Source organism: Mustela nigripes, chromosome 13 (genome assembly GCF_022355385.1).
Source record: "Mustela nigripes isolate SB6536 chromosome 13, MUSNIG.SB6536, whole genome shotgun sequence".
Classification (NCBI taxonomy): Eukaryota; Metazoa; Chordata; class Mammalia; order Carnivora; family Mustelidae; genus Mustela; species Mustela nigripes.
In genome coordinates, this window is record NC_081569.1 from 94,667,657 (window position 1) to 94,692,211 (window position 24,555).

Sequence of the window (24,555 nt, forward strand, 5' to 3'; positions counted from 1 at the left end):
GCTTATGAAGTAACTAACTCTACCACCGGGTTTTCTGTTTAGACTCCAATGAACAACAGAAGCTATCCTCCTTCAAAAGCTTCTGGGGTGCCTGGGTGGCTCAGCTGGTTAAGCATCTTACTCTTGATTTCAGCCCAGACCATGATCTCAGGGTCATGAGATGGAGTCCCACACTGGAGTCCATGCTAGGTATGGAGCCTACTTGCTTATTTTCTCCTTCCCTCTCTCCTTCTGTGCCCCCCATCATGCAAAAAGCTTCTAGCAAAATTAACTAGGACTAGTTGTAAAAGCAAAGTTGAACATGTCTTAGCATACACCTTTTCAAACTCTGTTCTACTTTCTACTGATACTGATTTTCCCCTTTTCTGATAAAAACCAGGATCCATCATCTATATTTTATTTAAAGATAGGGTTTCAACTCTGTAGTTTGGTTTTAAGCAGTGAATTCCAAGCAATGAATTACCAGGCTTTTGTCTGATACTTTGTGCATATGTTCCAGTCATGTGAGATCCCAATGCTGCACTATAACATCTGTAATTAAACATGCATACCACTGTCAAAAGTGGCATGGAGTGTTTAAACTTAGAGTCTTCTCTGACTGAAGGACTTTAATAGCTTCATATTATTGAGTCTCATTTCCCAAGTGTCTTTAAATCCTTGCTTGATAGTAAAGTAAGAACACACATTAAGTCTTCGAGACCACCAAGGGAGTGCTTAATGCATTCCTGCAGGCATTGAGGTATATGGTTTCCAACAGTGTCTACACAAGTCAATCTGAAGGTTTCCTTAAATGACTAATTCTAAGAGGTAAAAGGCATAGGCACAGGCAAACACAATTTCATATTTTTTAAAGAGATTAGAATTAATTAAAATATTGAACAATTAGCCTAAAGTGATAATGCGTGCCACATTCCCTCATTCGATAAATAATTGAGATCCTCTATGTGTAAAGCTTTTATGTTTATGGTCCCATACATTTTATTCTCCACAAGAGGACATTTTTAGGGATTGTAAAAGGATGATACTAATAAGTGAATCAGCACAATAGCCATCAACTAGCACCATCCCAGGAAAATCATAACATATGTTCACTCTAAAGTGATAGAAAAAGGGAATGCAAGACTCACTCATTCATTTCTAGGAGTCCACTAAGTGATACAGGATGCAGAAAAACAATACAATTATTCTATTTTATTATTTCTATCATCCTTATCATTATTCAACATTTTCTGAAGTCTTTCCTTCTGTGATTTTATTTGAAATAGCAAGAAGCTTACTATATCATTACTACTACTGTCGTCATTTTATACATGACAAAAACAAATGAAAGAGGGGCTAACTATTACTTCCATTTGCAGGGCTAGAAAGTGGAGAAAGTGGCATTCAAAACCATGCAGTTTTGAGTTCAGAGCCTAAAATCTCACTCAACCCCCAAAGCAGCATCCTGTGTTGCATTCATCATGTTAAGAAATGGCCAGGTAGGGGCGCCTGGGTGGCTCAGTGGGTTGAGCCGCTGCCTTCGGCTCAGGTCATGATCTCAGGGTCCTGGGATCGAGTCCCGCATCGGGCTCTCTGCTCAGCAGGGAGCCTGCTTCCTTCTCTCTCTCTCTGCCTGCCTCTCAGTGTACTTGTGATTTCTCTCTGTCAAATAAATAAATAGAATCTTTAAAAAAAAAAAAAAAAAAAGAAATGGCCAGGTATCTTGGACCAATAGAAATGACATTTAAGCTAGCCTCTTAGACCAAGCGAGGGTTTCAGGAAGAGGTGACAAACAAGTCATTTATTCTATTAGTCAAAAGGCAGGGGTGCAGATAAGTAGAAGAACAACAAATATAAAATCTGTAGGCAAAACACTACAGCTTTCTTTGAGATTAATGGTACACAGCAGTCATCATATATGATAATGTGCCCTTTAAAGGCAACCCCAGAACATGCCCAGTGAAGGTAGGAGCTATCTAATTTAAACGAACAGGGCCTATATCTTATGAATTGAATCATGTGCCCCCAAAAAGATATGTCGAAGTCTTAACACCCGGTAACTCAGAATGTGACCTTATTTGTGAACAGGGTTGTTGAAAATGTAATTACTTAAGATGAGGTCACACTGGAGTGGGTGGGCTTGTAATCCAATATGACTAGTGTCTTTATTCAAAGACAAAGACACACACACACACACACACACACACACACACACACACATACACACACACGATGATAGAGGCACAGACTGGAATGATGCAGGTGATGCACCACCTAAAGCTAGAAGCAAGGAAGGATTCTGTGCAGAATCGCAGAGGGAGTATGGCCTGGAGGACACTTTGATTTTAGAATTCTCGCCTTCAAACTGTAAGAGAATAAATTTGGGGGGCCTTAAGCCACCAGCTTGTGATAGTTTGTTTGGCAGCCCTAGAAAACTAGTAAGATACACAATCATGAAATTCAGACACTTGTACAATTTTGCAATTAGGGATCCTTTAGGCTAATCTTAGACATTAGCTGATGTAGAATTTATATATCTCATAAAATGTGTTTACATGTGTTTTATACAATAGCCCATGTTGTGCTCCTGTGCTCTTTCAGATAACTTCCTCCAAAATGATTGGCTATAATTGATCTTCCTGACAGCACTGTATTCAAAATGGTCAGTTGTTCTAATTATACATGATATCAATGCAAATCATCACTATGCTGCTGACCTGGATGCCTAAAAGTTAACCTCAAAAACCACAGACACCCAACAGAAATGACACTAATTAAGTAAGGATTTTGCTCTGCTCAAGCATATCCAACATCATTTAATGATTTCTGCCAAAGGCAAGTAAGAAAACAAGAAGGTGCCAGGAAGTACGGGATAATGTCTCCTCATGTACCATGAGAAGCAGAAAAAAGAAGAAATCAATGTTTGCTGATGGAAAAAGATAAAACTGTCAGGAAAATAAATGTTATTTTTACATTTTTGTTAAGACTCTGGCACTCAGAGAAAATCAAAATAAAAGATTAATAATTCCTAAAAAAAGAATTGATTGAGTCATTCCTAATAACTGTTTTCTTATTTTTCAGTCCTGGAAATACTCACATTGTACAAGCACTTTCCCTGTGTAGCTTAAGTTAACTTTTTTCAGATCACAGAAAGGTTTTTATTCCTTATTGATTTTTTGGAGGCGCCTCTGAGCATTTCAGGGAAAGGCAGTGATGAGCCTAATTCAGAACAAATATGTCATGTTTACAACCAGCACTGATATAGATTATTAATTACCGCTGATAGGATATTCTTTAGCATGGAATAGATGGGGGGTAGTGGGGCTTTCTATTATTGTACTGAAATTATTAAATTTAAATTTGAAACCTCAATGTATTAAAATCAATTTAAGGAATGATCCATTAGATTGGAGTTTGAAAATTTAGGTAAATCCAATTCTCTTAATGGGCATCTTTATGTCCTAGCCATAAATGCAGAGAATAAATTTCACTCAGTAGGATTACAAGCAGACAACTGCTATACTTATTGACATGCTGCCTTTTGAAAGTGGTAGGGGTGGATATAACTATAAATGACCATTTACATCATGTTGAACATGCCCAAACGACTCATACTTTGTAAATTTATCTTTGTGCATATATGTAAGTACATATATGCAGTAAGTGTGTGTATGGATATATATGTATATATCCAAAGTCACAGCACATATATAATAAAGACTCAAAAATAGGTCAACTAATTTGACTATCACTCCACCATGAAAAAAAAATTCACTTCAGATTATGTTAAGGTTTGTGAATTTATATTTGTTGACACTCCATAACTACTCAGAAAAAAGATTTTAAAATCTGAGGGGGGGAAAAAAAAACATTGTGGGATCTCTACCATTTTGCAATCACCCTAGTTAAATAAGACATACCTGAAAACATACCGATAGGAGTGTTATGCTAATAATGAAAAATACAAAATCCAGTTCATCAAAGTCCATGTAAGTACTCAAAACTTCTACAATAAAAGAACTGCAACTGTTTACCTTAAAATGATACATTTCAACTATAAAGAACACAACCAACAGATTCTCAATTATATGTTAATAGGCAGTATTGATTTCCATCTATCTCCTGGAAATGCCCTGATAATTTTAAAGTATTTATTTTATGTCAACTACCATAATAAAATAATGGTTATGATCTTAGCACTACTATTTGTAATACTTTTCATTAGAATATGTAGATTTCAAAAGAAGATATCTAATTTCACACTTTTTTTAATAAAGATTTTATGTATTTGACACAGAGAAAGAGAGAGAACACAAGCAGGGAGGAGCTGCAGGCAGAAGGAGAGGGAGAAGCAAGCTTCCCACTGAGCAGAGAGCTGGGCTACTGGACTACATGGGGCTCAATCCCAGGACCCTGGGATCATGACCTGAGGCAAAGTCAGATGTTCAATCAACTGAGCCACCCAAGTGCCCATAATTTCAGACTTCTACATGATTGTATAACTACAATTTTGACTCTGTTTTGAGATCCATTTTCTGATCTGAGGATCAAATTTTGACCATGGCAGGTAAAGCTGCCATAATCAAACAAATCCTCAGTCTGTGTGTGTAATCAATCACCATCACATGAAATTCCTTGTGCATGGACTTGCAAACTTTCACTGCTTAGATTTAATCCAAGTACAAGATATATTTTTTTAAAGGTTTAGGAGAATAAATTACCATGCTAATTATGTTAATAAGGGTCCTAAGAAATAAAATTTGATTGAACATCATACCTTTGCTAATGACTTGTGACTTTCTCTTAAAGACTTCAGGAAAAGTAGAAGTATAATAATTCTGAATCACAATGAAGCAACACAAGGGCAGCAGCAAGGATGAAGAATCTAGGGTTAAATGTGTAAATGTATTCCTCTTTAGGTTTGAGTCCAGGAAATGGATACTGTCTTATAGAACTGCCCTGGGGAAAGAAAGCCCGAGATAAGAGATTACAAGTAAATAGTTTGTTTTTGTAATTAATCCTGGGGAAACAGAGTAGGGAATTGTGAAGAGTGTTACAGTGAAGGAAGAAAAAAAAAAAACATACAAAAAACTGTTGATGTGCTAGTCTTTGCTGAGAGTGACTGGGGCTCCATTCTACTGCGACTCTCGGAGGAACCATGCAGAATGTGTTTCAGAATGGCACATATCAACTGGATCCTACTCCCTAGAGACTGAAGAACCACTTTTCAAACAGCTATAAAAAGTTGAGTCCTGTTCCAGAATCTAAAGTTGTGTGCTGTGACCCTCTTCTTAGGACTTAAGAATCCACAAAGCATCCTCATCCAACACCAAATCTGCTACCATTGTAGGATTGCCTGAGCCACAAAGGAATTTACACTAGAACCTGGACTTGCTGCAGAGCCCTCTCTTGTTCTGACACTGATAATTTTTAAAGTCGTGCAATAAAGTCACTTGGAACAATATTTCCAAATGTAATGTATGTAGCCTCTAAAATAAAAAAAAAAAAAAGTCTACCATATGTGGGGCCTCTTTCTTAGAGGTATGGCTGTGAGAAGCAAGATCTTTTTTATAACCTTAAATGGAATGATCCCAGCACGCCTCATTGGGCTCCAAAAAATCTTTACCTATTTGACAGACCAGTAACATCTGGAAGACTTTCTCACCCTCTGGCATGTTTATATCTTACTAGGGCATCCAAAGTACTTGTTACTTCCTTTTCAGAAGGTCAAAATGACATGATGTAATCAATATAATGCTTTGTAGATTACTGAGACAATCGAGCTCCCTGTGCACTGTAACATTACAGAGAGGGAGAGAGTTAATTTGACCAGGGCAGAGTAGTACATGTGAACTGCTGTCCATCCCACATGAAAGCAAACTTTAAAAATCTTCTGGATGAGAACTGAAAAGCATCCATGTGTCAGATGACTAGCTGCTTACTAGCTAATCTGCTCCATTGAAGATATACCTGACAGAAGCAGCATTGATTTCATTGTTTACCATAGTCTAGCATCATCTGCCATACTCCACCTGGCTTTTTAGGTATCTTATACGTGAAAGAAATTGGAACACAATAGAGATTACCACTCCTTCACTGTCAAAGTTTGGATGGTCGTACCTAACCTCTGAAATTTCTTCTGGGAAGGAGTACTACTTCTTATTTAATGTCTTGGTTTGGGAAGGAAAATTTTACAGAATTTCACTGGTCCTTCCTATAATATTGACTTTGACTTACTTCATGCATCAGATAACCAATGTGGGGACCCTGCCCGTTATTAAAGATGTCTCTTCCAAATATGCATTTGGGAGTCTGGAGAAATAACCATGAACCCACTTCTCGGATCCAGGACTCTGTTTATCATCTGGCTGCTTAAGCCTTCACTCTATGTTAGTATTACAAATCCATTGATTTCAGGGCCAATAGAATCCCTCTCTTGAAAAGCCCTCAAAAAGTCTTGGTATTTCTCTTTCTTCAATGTAAATTACTATGACAAATGGCCACAGGTCCCTTTGGAGACAGATACTATTCTTGGTGTAAGCTTGTAGTGATACTGGTAGATCTTTCCTCAAAGAAACCTGGCTTCCTTTTCAAACAATGAGTGTTTGCTCTGTGAATTAGCTTAGATTTGGAAACCAAATGAGTGATCGTGATTTTTTACTATAGTGGAAAATGTCAACTTCCCTCTTACCTCCTTTTTTTATTAATATGAATCAAGTACCACTATAGTCAGCTACCTGTTTGATCCTGAAAGCCACCATAATCTATCTTCCATCACAAAGCCCTACAGATGAAGGCAACCTGGTTGCTACTCCAACCTTGATGCTCATTACACTATTTATGTTCACATTGAGTCTGTTGGTGAAGTGTTACCACCCAATCTCTGCCATTTTAGAATCCTATCATCCTGCTGATTTTAGAGATCCTGCTTCTATGGCAGCATCTCCTACTGGTCTCCCAAGGACAGCCACCCCTGAGCTTCTCTAAGATCCAGCACCCATCTGACCAGATAACAAGAGTATCCCTTGGGAACTCTCTAAAAACAAGTATCATATAGTAAATCTGTGCTAACTTTCCTACCTTCTCAAGCTTTCATTAAATACATTAACATCTTTTGAGTCCTTATCTGGAATAGATGATAAATGTTTCTTATATGCATAAAGACTGTCCATGGAATTAAACAAAAATGAACTCTGAGATAACTGTAGACAAATTCAGATCGCCTAAGGAGCAAAAAATGACTCTCTGTTTATAATGTAGTCCTCATGTAATGAGGGTTTTCATTAAATTTTTCCGTTAGATTTTTTTTAAAAAATTCTTTGGTTAATGATGATATCCTGGGAATATAAAAGTATAAAGTGTTCAGCCAAAAAAGACTTCCCATGTTTTGTATAAAAATCAATGGAAACAAAACTACTCGAAGGTATGACTTCAACCATCAGAAACACTATAAGCGCTTCCTCCTAAATGAGCTATGGTGAGTACATTTACCCATGTAACCATGAACTTAAAGAAGATACAGATCTCCAGGAGAAAAGAGTAGGTCTGTGCATATGTGTGTGGGAGGACAGACTGGGAAGTAGTTACTGACATGGAATCTGTGATTAATATATGTTTGAATACAATAAATCCTAAAGCCTTTCCCACAACCTATCCAAAGAGGCATTGAAAAAATATTAGATGTTTTAGTTGGAGAATCTCTTACATGATGTAGCAGACAGATCCAATCTAGATAGATTCATCATAGATGAAAAAAGTACATTGTATTGAATTATATAGACCATGAGAAGGAGTTGATGTAATATTTGATGATCTCTCCTTAGACGATTGATTCGAATTCTGCTCATTAATTTGAACATAAATTCAAAAATCAAATACATCACTTTTTCATGTGCATGTGTTAATATTATTGTAAGAAATCTAACAGACTGACTCAAAAAAGTATGGAAATATGAACCAATATGTACAAAATATTTGCAAAGAACAACACACAGATAGTGGTAATGGTTTCAAACTGAAAAACCTGTTAGGAAGGTTTGCAAGGATTTTCATTATGGTAAGTTTATCACTTTAAAATCTGCATATGAAATTAACAAGGATAAAAACATCAATAACTCAGCAACAGGCTTGGCAGTCAAGAATACATTTACATAGCAATCAAATGACTGATATGATCCCATTTTAAAATTGAGAAATGGTCTTAACCCCCTTTTTTTTTTTTAAATTTAAAAAACAAACAATCCCTAAGGATGGGCTGTAATAAACTAGCAGGCAATTTTAATGCTTCTTAGGGTAGTATTTTGGACATATATAATTATTTTTTAAAGAATGGTTTTCAAAAATATTTTAGTGATGAAAAATAATATTCAAAAGAAATCTCATCTAGAAAGCCAGGATATAAAACACATAAATGTAGAGCTATTTTGGTTTGATGATCATTTTCATCTTTGTTTTGTTTTGTCTTTGAAAACAGAAAGAAAGCCTCCCAAATATACATACCCATGTTTGTTATTAAAACAAATTAAAAAACCTTTCCATTATACTGTTGACCACATGGCTTCATGGCAAGAGAAATGCAATGTAATTCAAATTTCAACATTTATTTGGGTGGGAGACATGAAAAGCTCATTTTCAACTTCAAAGAAAGGGAAACATGTTTGAGGCCAACCAAAGAAACACTGAAAAACAACAAAGGAGTGAATTGCTTTCCTATATAGCAAAGCAAAAAGTAAAACTACAGAAATTAAAATAGCATGGCATGGTATAAGAAGAAGTAACTAGAATGACAGAATAAAATAATACAGTTTTGTTCATGATAAAGATAGCATATTAAGAACTTTTAAAAATGCTTTAATGTTTAACATTAAACATTATATAATGTTAAAATGTTTTTAAAAGTTCTCATCACAAGCAAAATTTTTATAACCATACATTAATTAGACCATATGTTAACCATCTGTTAATTAGACTTAACTGTGGTGATCATTTCTCAATGCTTACAAATATCAAATCATTACATTTTAGATGTGAAACCAATATAATGTTAATGTATATGTGATAATGTTGATACAAGGTTAATGTAATGTTAATATAATATAAAATATAATGTTAATATTATTATAATGTGTTAATATAATGTTATACCTGAAACTAATATAATGTTCTTTGTCAACTGTACCTCAATTTTCTTTAAAAAGAGAAAAAAAAAAACAATTTAAAGCTATAGGGTGGAACGTTAACTATCCTGTCTGGATTAGGACAGAGGGAAGAAGAGAGAGAACACTAGACTAATATTCACACTATGGACAAATTGTTTCCTAATGATTAAATCATTAAGTATATAAGCACCTATATAAGCTGTTATTTTAAAAGAACACATACAATGTACAATATACTGATATGAAAGAGATCTACTAAACTAGGGACAAAATTCAGAAACCAAAGATGAAAAGATTTAAATGATTCATCTTTTTAAAAACAAAAATCTCTGGGTAGAAGTAACAAAGTAACATAAACAATATTAAAAGACAAATATGCCCTGGTAGATAAAATTTGCAATGTATTTTGTAGACACTTAAATTATTTTTATGGTGAATAAAAAGTCCCCAGAGGTCCACCAGAAGACAACCAGCTAACCAATAAAAAAAGAGAAGTAGATAAGAACAATCAATAGATGAGAAAGAGGAAGAAATGATTGATACATGTGTGGGAATATGTTCAAATTGACTAGTAATTAAGAAAATGAAAATTTAAACATCACTGGAGTATAATTTACCCTCTCACATCAAATCGGCAAAAATATTAAAGATCCACTTATGCTAAGGAAACAAGAGTCACCTTTAACTTTAACTGGCTAAATTCCATTTTGAAGAAGGAAACTATCCCACAACGATGTTGGCATACATGTAATAAAGATGTGCATAAATACATACACATTCCAGAAGTTTTCCCTAAATTATTATTTGTAACAGTAAAAAATCTATAAGTAATACAATTTTGAACAAAATAGCAGCAATTACATGTGTCTAATGCACTCATAGAGAGTACGATTCATCCTTTTTGAAGCTAATGCTCTAAGTCAGTGGTTCTCAAATTTTAGTGTACATTAGAATCATCAGAGGGCTTGTGACAGTGCAGATCCCTGACCCCCACACAGGAAAGAGCTCCTGATGTCACAGGCATAAGAACTTTCATTTCTCACCAGTACTCTCCAGGGATCACCCACTGAGAACCACCGGGCTGGATCTATACTTGCTGATTTGGACACAGGGCCAAGTGAAAAATTCTAGTCACAGGATAATACTTTTCATTGTCCAATTTAAAAAAATGAAAATAAAGCATTAACCTATATAATCCTATTTATGGAAATGCACTAAAAAAGGACTGCAAGACAATACATCCAACTATTTAATGTTAACCTCTGGGAGGTGGGTGGCAGAGAGACAGGGAACACTGAAGTTAAATATCTCATTGTTTAAATCATTTACAAGAGAACTATATTCACAGTTCATTTGGTACTGATGTGACAATATTGAGAGAGTAGAGAGGAAGGAGAGAAGGGAGAATGGGAAGGAGGGAAAAAAGAAAAGAAGGAAGAGAAAGAGAGTAGGTAGCTGAATCCTGAAATTATGGGCATCTAGAGGTAATATTAGGTTGGTAGGTTGACCAACAAATCTTTACCTTCCTTCTTTCTTATCTCTCCATCTATCTTTATAATAAATCCTCATTAAATAAAGTAATCTGAACATAGTTCTAGTCCTTGCAAGCTTAAAAAAAAAAGATAATTAGCAAAGATGCAAAGTCTCTAAGGAGTATTAAAACGCAAAAAGACTGAAATTTATTTAAATGCATCTAATTTAAAGTAGACTATAAGCTAAGAAACATTTTCATACTTACATATTCAATACTAGACCTTAGAGTCTTAGTATAAATTACTTAGAAATTATAACAATCTCGCATATGTTTTATTATGTGTTGGCATAATGCTTATTACATGCCAAGTACATATATACATGTGTGTGTATATACATAATACATGTACCTGTATATTTACAATATACATTTAACTCTCAAAAGGAGTCTTCAATTTAGGCATAATGGTTACTGTCACCCCTTTTATATCACCCCTTTTATATAGGTAAGAAACCCGAGGCACAGAGAACAGAGAGGTTGAGGAACTTTCCAAAAGTCACTCCAGCAGGCGCCGTGGATCCTGGGTTCTACCCAGGCAGTCTAAGTCCCACGCCATGCTATGGAACACAGCATAGTACTGTTTTCTCCTTCATTTCGTTCCTTTGGGTACAACAGTACTCAGGCTATCATGCATTGCCAGATGATATATTTTTGAAAATTTTTTTTTAATCTAGAAAAAAATGCTGCTTTTGAATACTTCTGGAAACGGAGACCTTTACGATTCTCGTTGCCAAGAGAAAAGGCAACAGATTGAGAAATCTCCCTCCCCCTGCATTTCCAACTATCATCATATTCAGATTAAACACCACAAGAAGGGCATTCCAGTTTCATGCTCCCAGGCAAGAAGAACCATCCTCAGGACCAGCTGCCACCAGCATGCCCTTTAGTGTTTGGCTGGGATGCCAAGGCCCAGCTGTTCTGTCAGCTTTCTTTATACAGTTTGTTGACAAAGAAGAGGCCCAGTTAATTTTTCAAACAGGCAATATAAACTGAAACTGATTCACCTGCAAATACCTGAAATACCTCTGGGAATGAAGAAATAACAATACTGGAGTAAATTTTTCGTAGGGTCAGAACACACTGAAATGGTTCCAGCCATGGAATTACTTAGAAAAAAAAAAAAAAATAAAGTAATAATCTACTCCTTTGTTCCAGAACTTATTTTGGATTGGCCGGACATCAGAGATTACAGTCCAGATTGTAAATCATTACAGAGAAAATAAGAAATTCCTAGTATTAAGGGAATATAAAGATGGAGATGAGGGAGAGCAGAACAGCGGGGATGACTTTTAAAAAAGATAGGAAGTTTTATTTTTAAGCAAAATTTGTAGTTTAGAAGGTGCTAAATTTGGCCCATTCGGTACAGGAATAATGAAAGCATTAATGACTTTTCTCCTGCCATAAACCAACCTCTTACACAGCAGGTTGTGGGTTCTTTTAGGTTTGTATGGACACTCCTATTTTGACCCCAACTTTTTGATTCTGGAATTTTTATTCTATGTATATCAATAGAAAAATTAGAATCAAATCCTCACAACACTAAATTTTCTTTGAGATAATATTTTTGAGTTATTGCTATCATTTTTTACTATTTTCACTGGACTCCATTGCTTCCTGTATAAATATTAAAATAAAAATCTTGACATATCAGCTTGTCTATATCAAATTTTAATAACTATTATTTCTTTTTACGTTTAGCTTTACAATCATTTTTTTTCCTACCAAGTCTAATCATAATGGGCCAAATTTTGTAGAACTCAATTTTATTAAGACAATTTTATTCATCAATCAATTTTCAGTTAAAAGTAAATGTTATAATTTACAATTTAAGCCACATTCTTCAGAACAAATGCTTCCTCGGCTGCAATTATGTCATCATGAAATCATGCTCCACATTCTAAAATAAACTCATTGCCATATGAATTGTTATCTGACTGAGATATTTTTGTAGTTGTCTTTTAACAGCTTCCTTAGAAGTGTCTTCCAAATTTCTCACAATACCAAAACAAAAATTTCTTTCTTCCTTCATCTTACCTGAGTATGTCAAGCATGAATGTTCAGCAATCACCCTTATCCTGCATTCCACACACACAGTTACTTAAATTTCACACACACACACACACACACACACACACACACACACACAGGGTTTTTTTTTTCCTAGCTAAATCTTCAAAATACACACTTCCAAGAAAGATCAAAGATCTTATTCCTCAATGTCACGGTTCGGGACTCACCTGTGGACGTGGATGTCCTGTGACCAGACAGGTCAGTTCTAGAGTTTCTCCTTCTCGTATGGTGTAGACCCTTTCTGAGTAGCGCTCCTCCTCAATGTTACAGGCCAAGCCTGAATGCACAATACGAACCGTTGGGGGAGCTGTTGAGTCAGGAAGAAGGGAGACAAGATACATTAAAAAAATAAGTCAACTGTCCTCCCATGAATCATCCTGGTTGTAAGAGCAATTCTTATTAGACTTTAACACGGTCAGATCCATCAGTCTGAACACTTTGAGCAATCCCAAGGGATTAAAGATATTGATGGACAGAAAGCTTCAGATTTATCTAACAGTCACCAAGACATTCTGAAAATGGTAAAGGGGAGCAGGACGATGGGAGAACACCTGTGACTTAGGAAATCACCATCATTATAAGACTACATGATAAAATCTGACTGCTAAAATGTAAGAGATCCCTTCCTTTCTGAAACCCAAAATTTATTATAGTAAAGGATGATGTCCAAAATTCAGGTAGTGCAAACTCAAAAGACCATTAGAAAAAAGACAAACTCAAAAGACATTAAAAAAAAAAAAAAAGAATGTGAATGAAAGCTACTGGCGTTTTTCTATTAATTTAATAAGCCTCATGGTGCAAATGGGGTGCCAACAAATGAGAAGATTTGGTTATGAGGAACTGAAACCAACTTGATTTTTAATATTTATAGACTCTTCTGTTGATATGAGCAGAAGATGATCCGTGAATTAAGCCACTGACGAAGGCAATGAATCATTAATGCCCAAATATTAAATTCTGATTCAAGAGACATAGTTCTCACGAAGTTATCCAAATTCCTAAGTGTAATTTTCAACTTTTTCAATACCACACAGGTTTTTCAATAAAACCTGACGAGCATTCACTGACTTACAAATCATTGGAAATCCACTATATGCAAAATGAGTCATGAGAAACACTTGGATAATAAGATATGCTTCCTGTCACCAAGGAGATGACTGTCAGTCACTAATTTCAAATTGGAGATCACCCCTTTCGTGAATCCAGGATTTTTGTTTGAAATAAATACATTTGGGAGAGGAAGTGTTTTCTTAAAATTATTATTATTATTATTATTATTATTATTATTATCAGCTAGCCAACATACTGTTATTTTAAATAAAGGCAAGTGGGAGGGCTCAATCTACAGGTGAAGGACAATAATCTCTAGAATTTCCTGTAGCAATCTCAACCTACACAACAGTATTGCCGGCAGAGGCTATGGTTTCTTAAAAATTAATCAGGACATACTTGGAATTTTTTATTTAACATTAAAAAGGATCATGAATGTTATAGAATTTGGATAAACTTGGTGATTCTATGGATGCAATAAAATGAATATAAGTCCAAATTATGGGAAAATTCCTTCTGGAAATAACCTGTGTTCTGAAAGTAACACAAAAGAAAGTTTCCAATATCTATGCTTTGTTTTATAGAACCATATGTATACAGCACTCTTAGTATTTAACAATTGAAAAGAACATATTAAGGTTCTCAATTTCAAGCAGAAACTGAAGGATAGAAAAGCCTATTTATAGATAATAATGAAACTGGGTATTTCAAGATTTTTCTGGATATCCAAGCTGAGTCCTGTTCTTCAACTTTCAAATTCAGAATTCCATTCTCCAATAATCTGCATCAAATGAAAGGCAAAAATTTCCAAAAGCAGGATAAGAAGATGAGAATTTAGTGGTTCTTATAATCACTATGCAGAAAAAGCTCCCCAGAAACTTTCTTAAAATACAGATTTCAGGGGCAACTGGATAGCTCGGTGGGTAAAGCCTCTGCCTTTGGCTCAGGTCGTGATCTCAGGGTCTCAGGATCAAGCCCAATATCAGGCTCTCTGCTCAGAGCCTGCTTCCCCCCTCTCTCTCTACCTGCCTCTCTGTCGATTTGTGATCTCTCTCTCTATCAAATAAATAAATATAATCTTAAAAAAAAATACAGATTTCAGAGGTATGGCCAGAAACCTGTTGTGTATGCAGAAAAACCTAGGAATCTGCATTTTTACCAAACACCCGAATGATAGCAATGCCAGTGCTACTTAGACCAGATGGCTAGGAATAATTTTCTAAAACTTACTAGTGTGCTGACTAAAGGAAAATATTCCAAAGGATAAAATATCCTTCTCCTTTTAATATTTTCAAGTAACTAAACTTCATACTGTGCATTATTTCACTGGTTTAGAAAATTAAATGATGCTCAAACAAATCAAATGTTTTGTCTGGTCTATAAAACCAATTTATCAAAAAAATTGTAAACCATGTCATTGGACACTGTCTAGACATTATAGTAATTTGTTTAGTTTTATGACATTAGAAATTCTTATCTGCAGTGTTTTTCTGGGTGTTCTGATATATTTCACACAATGTTTCCTATAAATCATTTCCTACGGTGATCAAATTTTAACTTCAATTTAGATAAGTAATACTAGAGAGCTACTTATTTTTAAACATCTATCATACAAAGTATATGCATATTATAGAGGTTGACAAACTGATGACAATCAATAAAAATCGGCAAAATATAAATAGAAAATACAGATTCATTACTTTGAAATATATTGCCATGCCAAATTTAGCTTAAGTGCTAGCACATGTCTACTAGTACATCTACATATAGAGTAGCAGGACATTTTTCCAGCTTAATTTATACCTTATTTTTGTTTTAACTTCAAATCAATGAATAGCATTGTTATTTTTAAGCTATATCTTTCCAAAGGAACATAATGCAAACAAGTAGCTTTATTTAAACCATTTAAATTATACAGGAAGCACATTGTGTTCATTTACAAGGGTTAATTTTCTGCTATTTTCTTCTATATTTTAACACACTCTTAGAAACGGTAATTGCCTATATGAACCTCCCGTCTCTCTTATGGGAGGGTGGAATATTCTGCCAAATTTTAGGAGTGGAAGATGTATTTTTCCTAGTATGCATTAAAATATGTGCAGAGTACTTTTGCTGCTCAATGATAAGATGAATATTTTGAAAGCATCCAAGAAGCTTTGGTCTACAGAAAGCTCAACTGAAAAGGTCTTAGCTCATCCAGGTCACCTCTCTTATTTCCAGATTGAGGACATCCAGTGACCTGCTCACAGGCTTGGAGCTACTTGTGGCCTACATGAGAGCAGAACCAACAGTCCCTTGTTTTTTTCTCTACTTCGTGCTATTAAAATGATGTCTGACACAGATAAATTAGGATTCTAAATAAGTCCTTAACTATATGTACACTAGACTAGGAGAATAAAAAAGAAGAAGAAAAAAAAAGATTGAGAAACTGCTCATGAAGTTGTTCGAGCACCATAAGCAGATGAGCAATGTGAGTACTATAATTGCTACAAACAACGATTGTAATGTTTCAATTCACCATTCTGCCTCCAGTTACTGCCAAACCCAGGAAATCTCACAACTGCCAAAATAGTATTTTGTAATTCCTATTTTCATCATGTGCTCTTCCTGCCTAGGGATTCACGATGTCAATCCATGACCCTTCACAGAGTTCTAATGCCTGCAGGTGCTCTGAAAAGGTCCTCATACTGATTATAAAACCTGAAATCCTACTTCTCTGTAACATCAGCCCAACATCGGTGGGAAGGTAAAAATCACCTACATTTTAAGCCTTTGATCTCACACACAGAATTTCAAGCATATATTCATTGAGCAACTACTATATAATCCCATGTGACAGCCTTTGCTCACCATATCCTCCCATCTAGAATTCCCAGACTGATAGATAGATCAACGTTCCTGAAATCTTCTTGGGTTATTTAGCAATGATTCTCTTTTCTTGGCTTCAGGAGAGAGGTACTGTCCAGTGGTTCTCCCTGTTCTTAACATGCTGACTTTATATTAAGCACTTCGTTGCCAAGTACCATTTTAGACATATGCCCCACACCACATGATTCAGAGCATAGATTATGTTTATATTTAATAATTTATTTTATTTTAATAGTTAACTTGTAATTTGTTTTAGTAAATATCAATATAATGACACCAACATCCTAGTTTAGCAAAAATATCAATATTTTGGCACTGAATTTATTTACTCTAAATATAAACGCAATTTGCAGTACTATCACTGAAGCAAGTCGCCTTTTATCCTCTGCCTTGTTGAAAAAAGCCTCAATTCATCATCCTGAAATTGGACTAAGGGTTATGAGTCCCTTTGCCCTGTAGAGTCAGCAATGAATTAAAATGTTAAAATATTGCCTGAGACTCATATTCATCCAAATTTGTTTGAAGTAAACCAAATCGCATTACGTAAAATCTTTCCTAACACTAATCACATCAACTCCCTTAATTCGAGTAAATTGGCCTTGGGTTCAAAAGGTCAGCCTAAAAGGGCAAAAGAGAGACATTCTTTTATCTTGTTAGAGTATACTTTTGAAAGTTAAACCAAATTCTCTCTGTATTCTGTTGGAGAAAGAACACAAATAAATTATTCTCCAATGGCAACAACCAGGAGCATTTGTAAGCTTTCCTTCTCATATACAGGCTTTCAAGCTTGTATTTACTGAACAACGGCTATAGATCAGGCATTAGGCTATGTTCTGGGGATATAAAACGTAATGCCATGAGTTGTATCTTTTAGCAGCTTACAACCTATTGGGTCCATCCATTTTAGAAGGAAGGAAGGAGGGAGGGAAGGAGGAGGGAAAAGAGGAGGGGAGGAGAGAGGGAAGGAAGAGGGAGGAAAGAACAATTATGGTTGAATAGGATAGGTCCTCTAACAGAAGAAAGTGAAGAGTAGGGGAAGAGGACAAAGGAGAAGATGCCTAAATCTGCCTTGAGGGTTCCAATGTGTTTTACAGAGTCAATGGCATGTAACCTAGGTCTGCAAAAATGCATGTGAAGAGAACAAAGGGAAAGGACATTTCCAGAGATAGGAAGCAGTGTGTTCAAAGACATGTCTGTAAGAGACTGCCTACAGTGTTTAGGAAATAACTCCATTAAAATGTGGTCCACATAGTTTATAACTTACTCTGAATTTTGACAGCGGCGCCACTCTCTCAAGTTGCCATTATGTGTCCAGACGCAGCAGAGACACTGTATAGCTCTGGGAATGGAAATGAGGCCAGAGACCTACTTCAGAGGTTTTGTTAGACAGAAGTTGAAGATTAACTGAATGTGGAGTGAAAGAGGAGGAGTGAAGATGACACTGAAGTTTATACCTCGATTAACTAGGTAAAAGGTGATTTAAAATATATATATATATATATATATATATATATATATATATATATATATATTTATTTGAGAGAGAGAGAGAAGGGGACAGGAGTAGAGGGAGAGAGCTACAAGCAGACTCTGCACTGAACAAGTAGCCTAAGGCAGGGCTCGATCTCACAACTCTGAGATCATGACTCTGAGATCATGACCTGAGCTGAAACCAAGGGTGAGATGCTTAACTGATTGAGCCACCCACGTGCCCTAAAAGATCATGGTTTTAATAGAAAATGCTCCCTTGAGCACCTTCCTAGCTCAGTTGGTAGCATATGTAACTCTTGATCTCAGGGTCATGGGTGGGAGCCCCATGTTAGGTCTAGACCCAAGAAGGCAGGAAGGAAGGAAGGAAGGAAGAAAAGGAAGAAAGAAGGAAATAAATGCTTTCTTGATCGCTAGGGACTCCACATTATTCCCTCATGGGAGAGATTTGAGATGAGGAGTTCTGAGCCCAAATCATGGAGGACTTTGTTAGACTAAGGACTTAGCTGCAAAGCGTTTTCGAAAGACACACTTTTGCCCGCAGCTGTCCGGTAGCAGGCACCATTCCTGAAGGACTCACTGTTTTTAGCCAGTAAATAGGTTTGGTATTTGGAGTTTTCTCTCATCTTAAGATCACCAAGTAAGAGCTCTGCACTCTGGTAAATCCCTCAAATCTCTGACACAACGTTTCTCTGGAAATTCAAGTTGCCAATATAATCTTGATGCTTTTCAACACCAGGTCAAGACAGCTTATTCTTGACATAGACCACAGATATCCTGGAATAGGCAGAGAGGGGGATGCTCAGTGGCCCCCTCTTAGAAGCCCTGGGAAAGACATCAGTGGGCCACCCTGCACCAGCATGCGTCACACTTCTACCAAGAGACAGAGGTCCAGAGACACAGAGACAGAGACAGAGAGAACATCTCACATTACTGCTCTCATGCATCAAGAGATAATACAGTTGACACTTATTTAACACCATTCTTAGCAAGCATTCAGTTTTGCTTTTAAAGAAATATAACAATAACCAAATTTATTTCCATTTTTCTTTTGAGTTAAGTGATTACATTCTTTCGTAATACACTTCTTAGTCTTCTATAACATCTTGCATTTAGCTAATTGACATTAACAACAATTGGCCTCTTCTGCTTATTTCACAATCTCCAATATAGCACATTTGAGTAGTAATTCTAAAAATAAAAATAAAAATGGTGCCTTCCTTTCTTATTTTCTGTCTTTCCTACCCAAGTCACTAGTTTAAGATAGTAGGTAAGTTTTCTTCCCCTTCCTTTTCTTTTTTTAAAGATTTTATTTATTCATTTGACAGACAGAGATCACAAGTAGGCAGAGAGACAGGCAGAGAGAGAAGAGGAAGCAGGCTTCCCACTGAGCAGAGAGGCCGATGCAGGGCTCAATCCCAGGACACTGGGATCATGACCTGAGTCCTCCCCTTCCTTTTTTAACAATGATCTCCCAACTCAAATTTTCAATTAAGTATTGTATCTATAGGCATGGTCCATAATTATCCCTCTTGTTTACAACCTTTTGCCTAATACCTTTCTGCTTAGGGTCACTACTTTACATATTCTCATATCACAGACACAGACAGGGAAGAAGAGAATAGGAAGATCTGGGAAAGGAGATGAAGAACTCAGTTTCAGATGCTGATAGTGAGCTGACCAATAGCTGAAAAGTCATAACTGGACACAAAAACCTACTGCTTCTAAACAGTAGTGCATTGTTGACAAAAGAATAGGAGAAATCTCTAAAACAGAGAATTTTTAGAATGAGAAGTTAAGATGATAATGACAGAAATGAGTAGAATGAATTCTTAATACAGAGAGGCCAAGGAAAAAGACTTACTATGTTTCTAAAGTCAGAGAAATAGAAGAAAATGTGGTGCTTTAAAAGTGACATAAAGAGATGCTGAAGCATAGAGAACTGTCCAAACCTGTCACTTACAACAGAGTTGTAAATTTGGAGGATCACAGACAAAAGGTCATTGCTTATGACAGCTAGGATGGCATTGGTGAATTTTGAGTGAGATACAGTGTCAGAGTAATGGGGGTCAAAAGCTGAATGAGATAAGGTTTGATTGAGAAGGAGAGGGCTTAGTAGGTCAAACTGAGCTTAGGGCAAAAAGCAAAACTGCAGTTGAGGTTTACCCATGTAAAAAAGAATGGTATGTATAAAATGGAATACTTTAACAATATTATGCCACTATCTCAGGATTGCAGAGACTAATTATTTATGTTACAAGAAACAAACCATAATGTTTTATTTCCAACATAACCATTTTTTTTGGCAATACCTGACTATTTTCCACTACTCATCATTCTTTTAAAATTAACTTCCCTAAAATCCCATCTTTTTTCTTTTCCTTCCTTTTTTCTTTTCTGTTTACTCTTTTCTTTAAAAAGATTTAATTTTTTTATTTGACAGAGAAAGAGAAGAAGCGAGCACAAGCATGGGGAGAAGTAGAGAGGGAAGGAGGCTCCCTGCTGAGCAAGAAGCCCGATACGGGACTCAATCCCAGGACCCTGGAATCATGACCTGAGCCAAAGGCAGATGCTGAACTGACTGAGCCACCCAGGCATCCTTTTATTTACTCTTTTACAAGTTCACTTTGCCAACCTTTGTACCACATATGCAGAAATCTCTCAAAACTACCTAATCTCTTCTGTAAAAATAAAATCAAGGTTAATCCCCACACCACATAAATATCCTTACATGAATTCATATTTTAAAACCAGAGATAAAACAACAGTATTCATTCTCTCATCAAGCCCTCCTCTTGTGTTTCCATTACATTTTAGTGATTAGAAATAATGGTGCACCTTTTATTTAAGCCATCCTTCTGCCCTGCTTTGCAGTCCTCAGATCACAGCAGCCTGGCTTCTCCCTATTGCTTGTATTTGTAAAAGAATAAAAGGAAGGGTCCCCTGGGTGGCTCAGTGGGTTAAAGCCTCTGCCTTTGGCTCAGGTCATGATCTCAGGGTTTTGGGATCAAGCCCCGCATCAGGCTCTCTGCTCAGCAGGGAGCCTGCTTCCTCCTCTCTCTCTGCCTGCATCCCTGCCTACTTGTGGTCTCTGTTTGTCAAATAAATAAATAAAATCTTAAAAAAAAAAAAGATAAGGCAGGAGAATAGAAGGTGGTAAGCTGCTAATTTTGTTATTATTTTGATCTTCTACTTCTCCTTCAGTCTAAGTTTATATGCCTTTGCTTCCATGAAACTATGAAGACCTTTATGAAATTACACCTTACTGTACATTTCAAAACAATACAGACTTATTACATCCTATTCAGTATATAATAGGCATTGGTGAATTGAATATAAATTCATGAATATAAACATATCAAACATGCACATAAACAGAACATCCAATTTGTATATGTTTTCTAACAATAGTTAAAATCCTTCTGTCATTACCATTTAAGTAATCCTAAATAAAGCAATATTCTGATACAAAAAAGCATACAGTTTATTTTAAATAAGCTTTGAGCTCAATAAAAAATAAATAAATAAGCTTTTAGCTTATTTGAGTTGTCTGATTCATTGATTCATTTAATTACTAATATTTCTGCATATATATGAACTTATTTCCCTACACCTTTTCCATCAACCCTTATATTTTGTTAACACAATATTCCTATTCCACTAGAGAGAAATACTTTTTCATATTTAATTTGATGAGCTATAAAATAAATGCAAGATCCTATTGATTATTCCAGATTTAATCAAAAGAAGGTCATATCTAGTGATGCTTGGGTGGTTGGTTAAGCAGCTGACTTTAGCTCAGGTCATGGTCTCAGGATCCTGGGATCAATCCCAAATCAGGCTCCAAGTGGAGAGTCTGGGATATTCTCTCTCTCCCTCTCCCTCTGTCCCCTCCACCCCCCGCTCTTTCTAAAATAAATGATTAGAATCTTAAAAAAAAAAAAAAAAGATCATATCAACCTCTAATGATTTTGTTGATGGACTCTTAACATGAAAAGTTCTGAATATTTTGCATATTATGTCTCTTCAGTATATCCTGAGAAGCACTGTTATAAATTAATTGAACTTCCCTGAGAGACTCTCCAAAGCCCAAGATAAGGTAAAAAAAAATTAAGCCCTGAAGCCTCTAGTTTTAGAAAGGAGCTATTAATGTTTTCTAAATAATAGATTTTGATATGACTTTTTAGATTAATATTAGCAAAGAATTTAAAGTAGAGTTTAAATTAAAAATTAAAACTTACCTGTTTATATGCAATAAATACTATTAAAGATGGAATAAAATTCATTATCAAAGAAAACAACTTTCAATAACAACTTAATTATGTGCATGAAATATTTCTGATGAACACTGATGCAAAACTCAACAACATCCATTCATGATAAAGAAACAAAGTATGTTTAGAGAAAACATACCTCAACATAATAAAGGTTATCTATGAAAACATAGTTAATATCATACTCAATGGTGAAAACTTAGAGTTTTTCTTCTAATATTGGCAACAAGACAAGTATGGTCACTCTTACCACTTTTGTTCAAAATAGCACTCTAAGTCCTAGCCACAGAAAATGGACAAGGAAAAAAAAAGGCATCTAAATTAGTAAGGAAGACATAAAACTTTCACTATCTGCAGATGACATGATAATCTACATAGAAAACCCTAAAAAATACACCAAAAAACCTACTAGAACTGATAAATGAATTTGGTAAAGTTGCAGAATATAAAATTTATAGAAATCTGTTGCATGTCTATTCATTAACAGTGAAGTAGCAGAAAGAGAAATAAAAAAAAAGTCTCATTTACAAATGCACCAAAAATAATAAAATCACTATGAATAAACTTAACCAAGGAGGTAAAAGACCTGAATTCTGAAAAATTTTAAAACACTGATGAAAGAAATTGAAGATGACACAAACAAATGGAAAGATATTCCATGTTCTAGATTGGAAAAGCCAATATTGTTAAAATATTCGTACTACCCAAAGCAATCTACAGATTTAATGTAATCCCTATAAATACTAACAAAATTTTTCATAGAACTAAAACACATACTACTAAAATTTGTATCGAACCACAAAAGATTCTGCATAGCCAAAGTAATCTTATGAAAGAAGAATAAAGTTAGCGGTGCCTGGAGGGGTCAGCTGGTTAAGTGTCCCAACTCTTGATTTTAGCACCGATCATAATCAAAGGGTTGTGGGATCAAGTCTCATGTCTAGCTTTGTGCTTAGCAGGAGTCTGCTTGAGATCCACTGTCTCCCTCTCCCTCTCTGTCCCTCACTCCCCACCTCTATAAATAAACAAACAAATAAATAAATAAATCTTTTTAAAAAGAAAGAATAGAAGAAAGTTGGAGTTATCACTATTTCAGATTTCAAGAATACAGTTCAAAGTTAATCTAAATAGTACCTTAGCACAAAAAAAAAGTCACACAGATAAATGGAATAGAATAAAGAACACAAAAATGAACTCATGTTTTTATGGTCAATTAACCTACAACAAAGGAGGTAAGAATATGAAGGTTCCTCAAAAATTTAAAATAAAATTACCATATGATCCACTGACTCCACTACTTGGTACTTACACTCAAGGAAAATAAAAACACTACTTTGAAAAGATATATGCACCCTAACATTAATTGCAGCATTTACAATAGTGAAAAGATGGAAGCAGCCCAAGTGTTCATCTGTAGATAAATGGAATACTACTCAGCCATAAAAAGGAGTGAGATCTTGCCATTTGCAATAACATTAATGTACCTAGAGAGTATTATGCTAAGTAAAATAAGTCAGTCAGAGAAAGACGAATACCATGATTTCACTCATATGTGGAATTTAAGAAACAAAACAAATGGACAAACAAAAAAAGAAAGACAAAAAACACTCTTAAACACAGAGAACAAATTGCTGCGTACCAGAAGAGGTATGTGGGAAAACAGTGAAACACAAAAAGAATAGAAAATAATAAATAAAGAATAAAAAGAGAATAGAAAGAATAAAAAATAGAATAAAAAAGAATAGAAAAGGAAATGACGTTCAAAAATAATGTAATTATGTACATGAAATTTTGATGTTAAACATAAAAAGCAATAATGCAATTTAAATTGTAATGTTAAAACAATAAAAGCAATATTTTTCTGGAAAAGAACTATCATGTAATGTCATTCTCCAAGCAGGGTACTGACTTTATGGAAAATCGAACACCTAACTGCAAAATATTAATCTAAAATATTTTCCACAAAATGACATTTTTGAGTCTTATTTTTCTTAAGTGAAACAGTATAAAAATTTTAAATTTAGGGGCGCCTGGGTGGCTCAGTGGGTTAAGCCTCTGCCTTTGGCTCAGGTCATGATCCCGGGGTCCTGGGATCAAGTCCCGCATCGGGCTCTCTGCTCAGCGGGGAGCCTGC

General features: G+C 35.4%; 1 protein-coding gene across 1 annotated transcript in view; it reads right to left on the reverse strand.

Annotated features, from left to right (window-relative positions):
* Positions 1 to 24,555, reverse strand: part of MDGA2 (MAM domain containing glycosylphosphatidylinositol anchor 2) — an 844,384-nt gene that overhangs the window by 476,704 nt on the left and 343,125 nt on the right. The window contains exon 2 of the mRNA XM_059373141.1: positions 12,909 to 13,048. Coding sequence (XP_059229124.1) covers positions 12,909 to 13,048 — 140 coding nt within the window. The remainder of the gene's footprint in view (positions 1 to 12,908; positions 13,049 to 24,555) is intronic.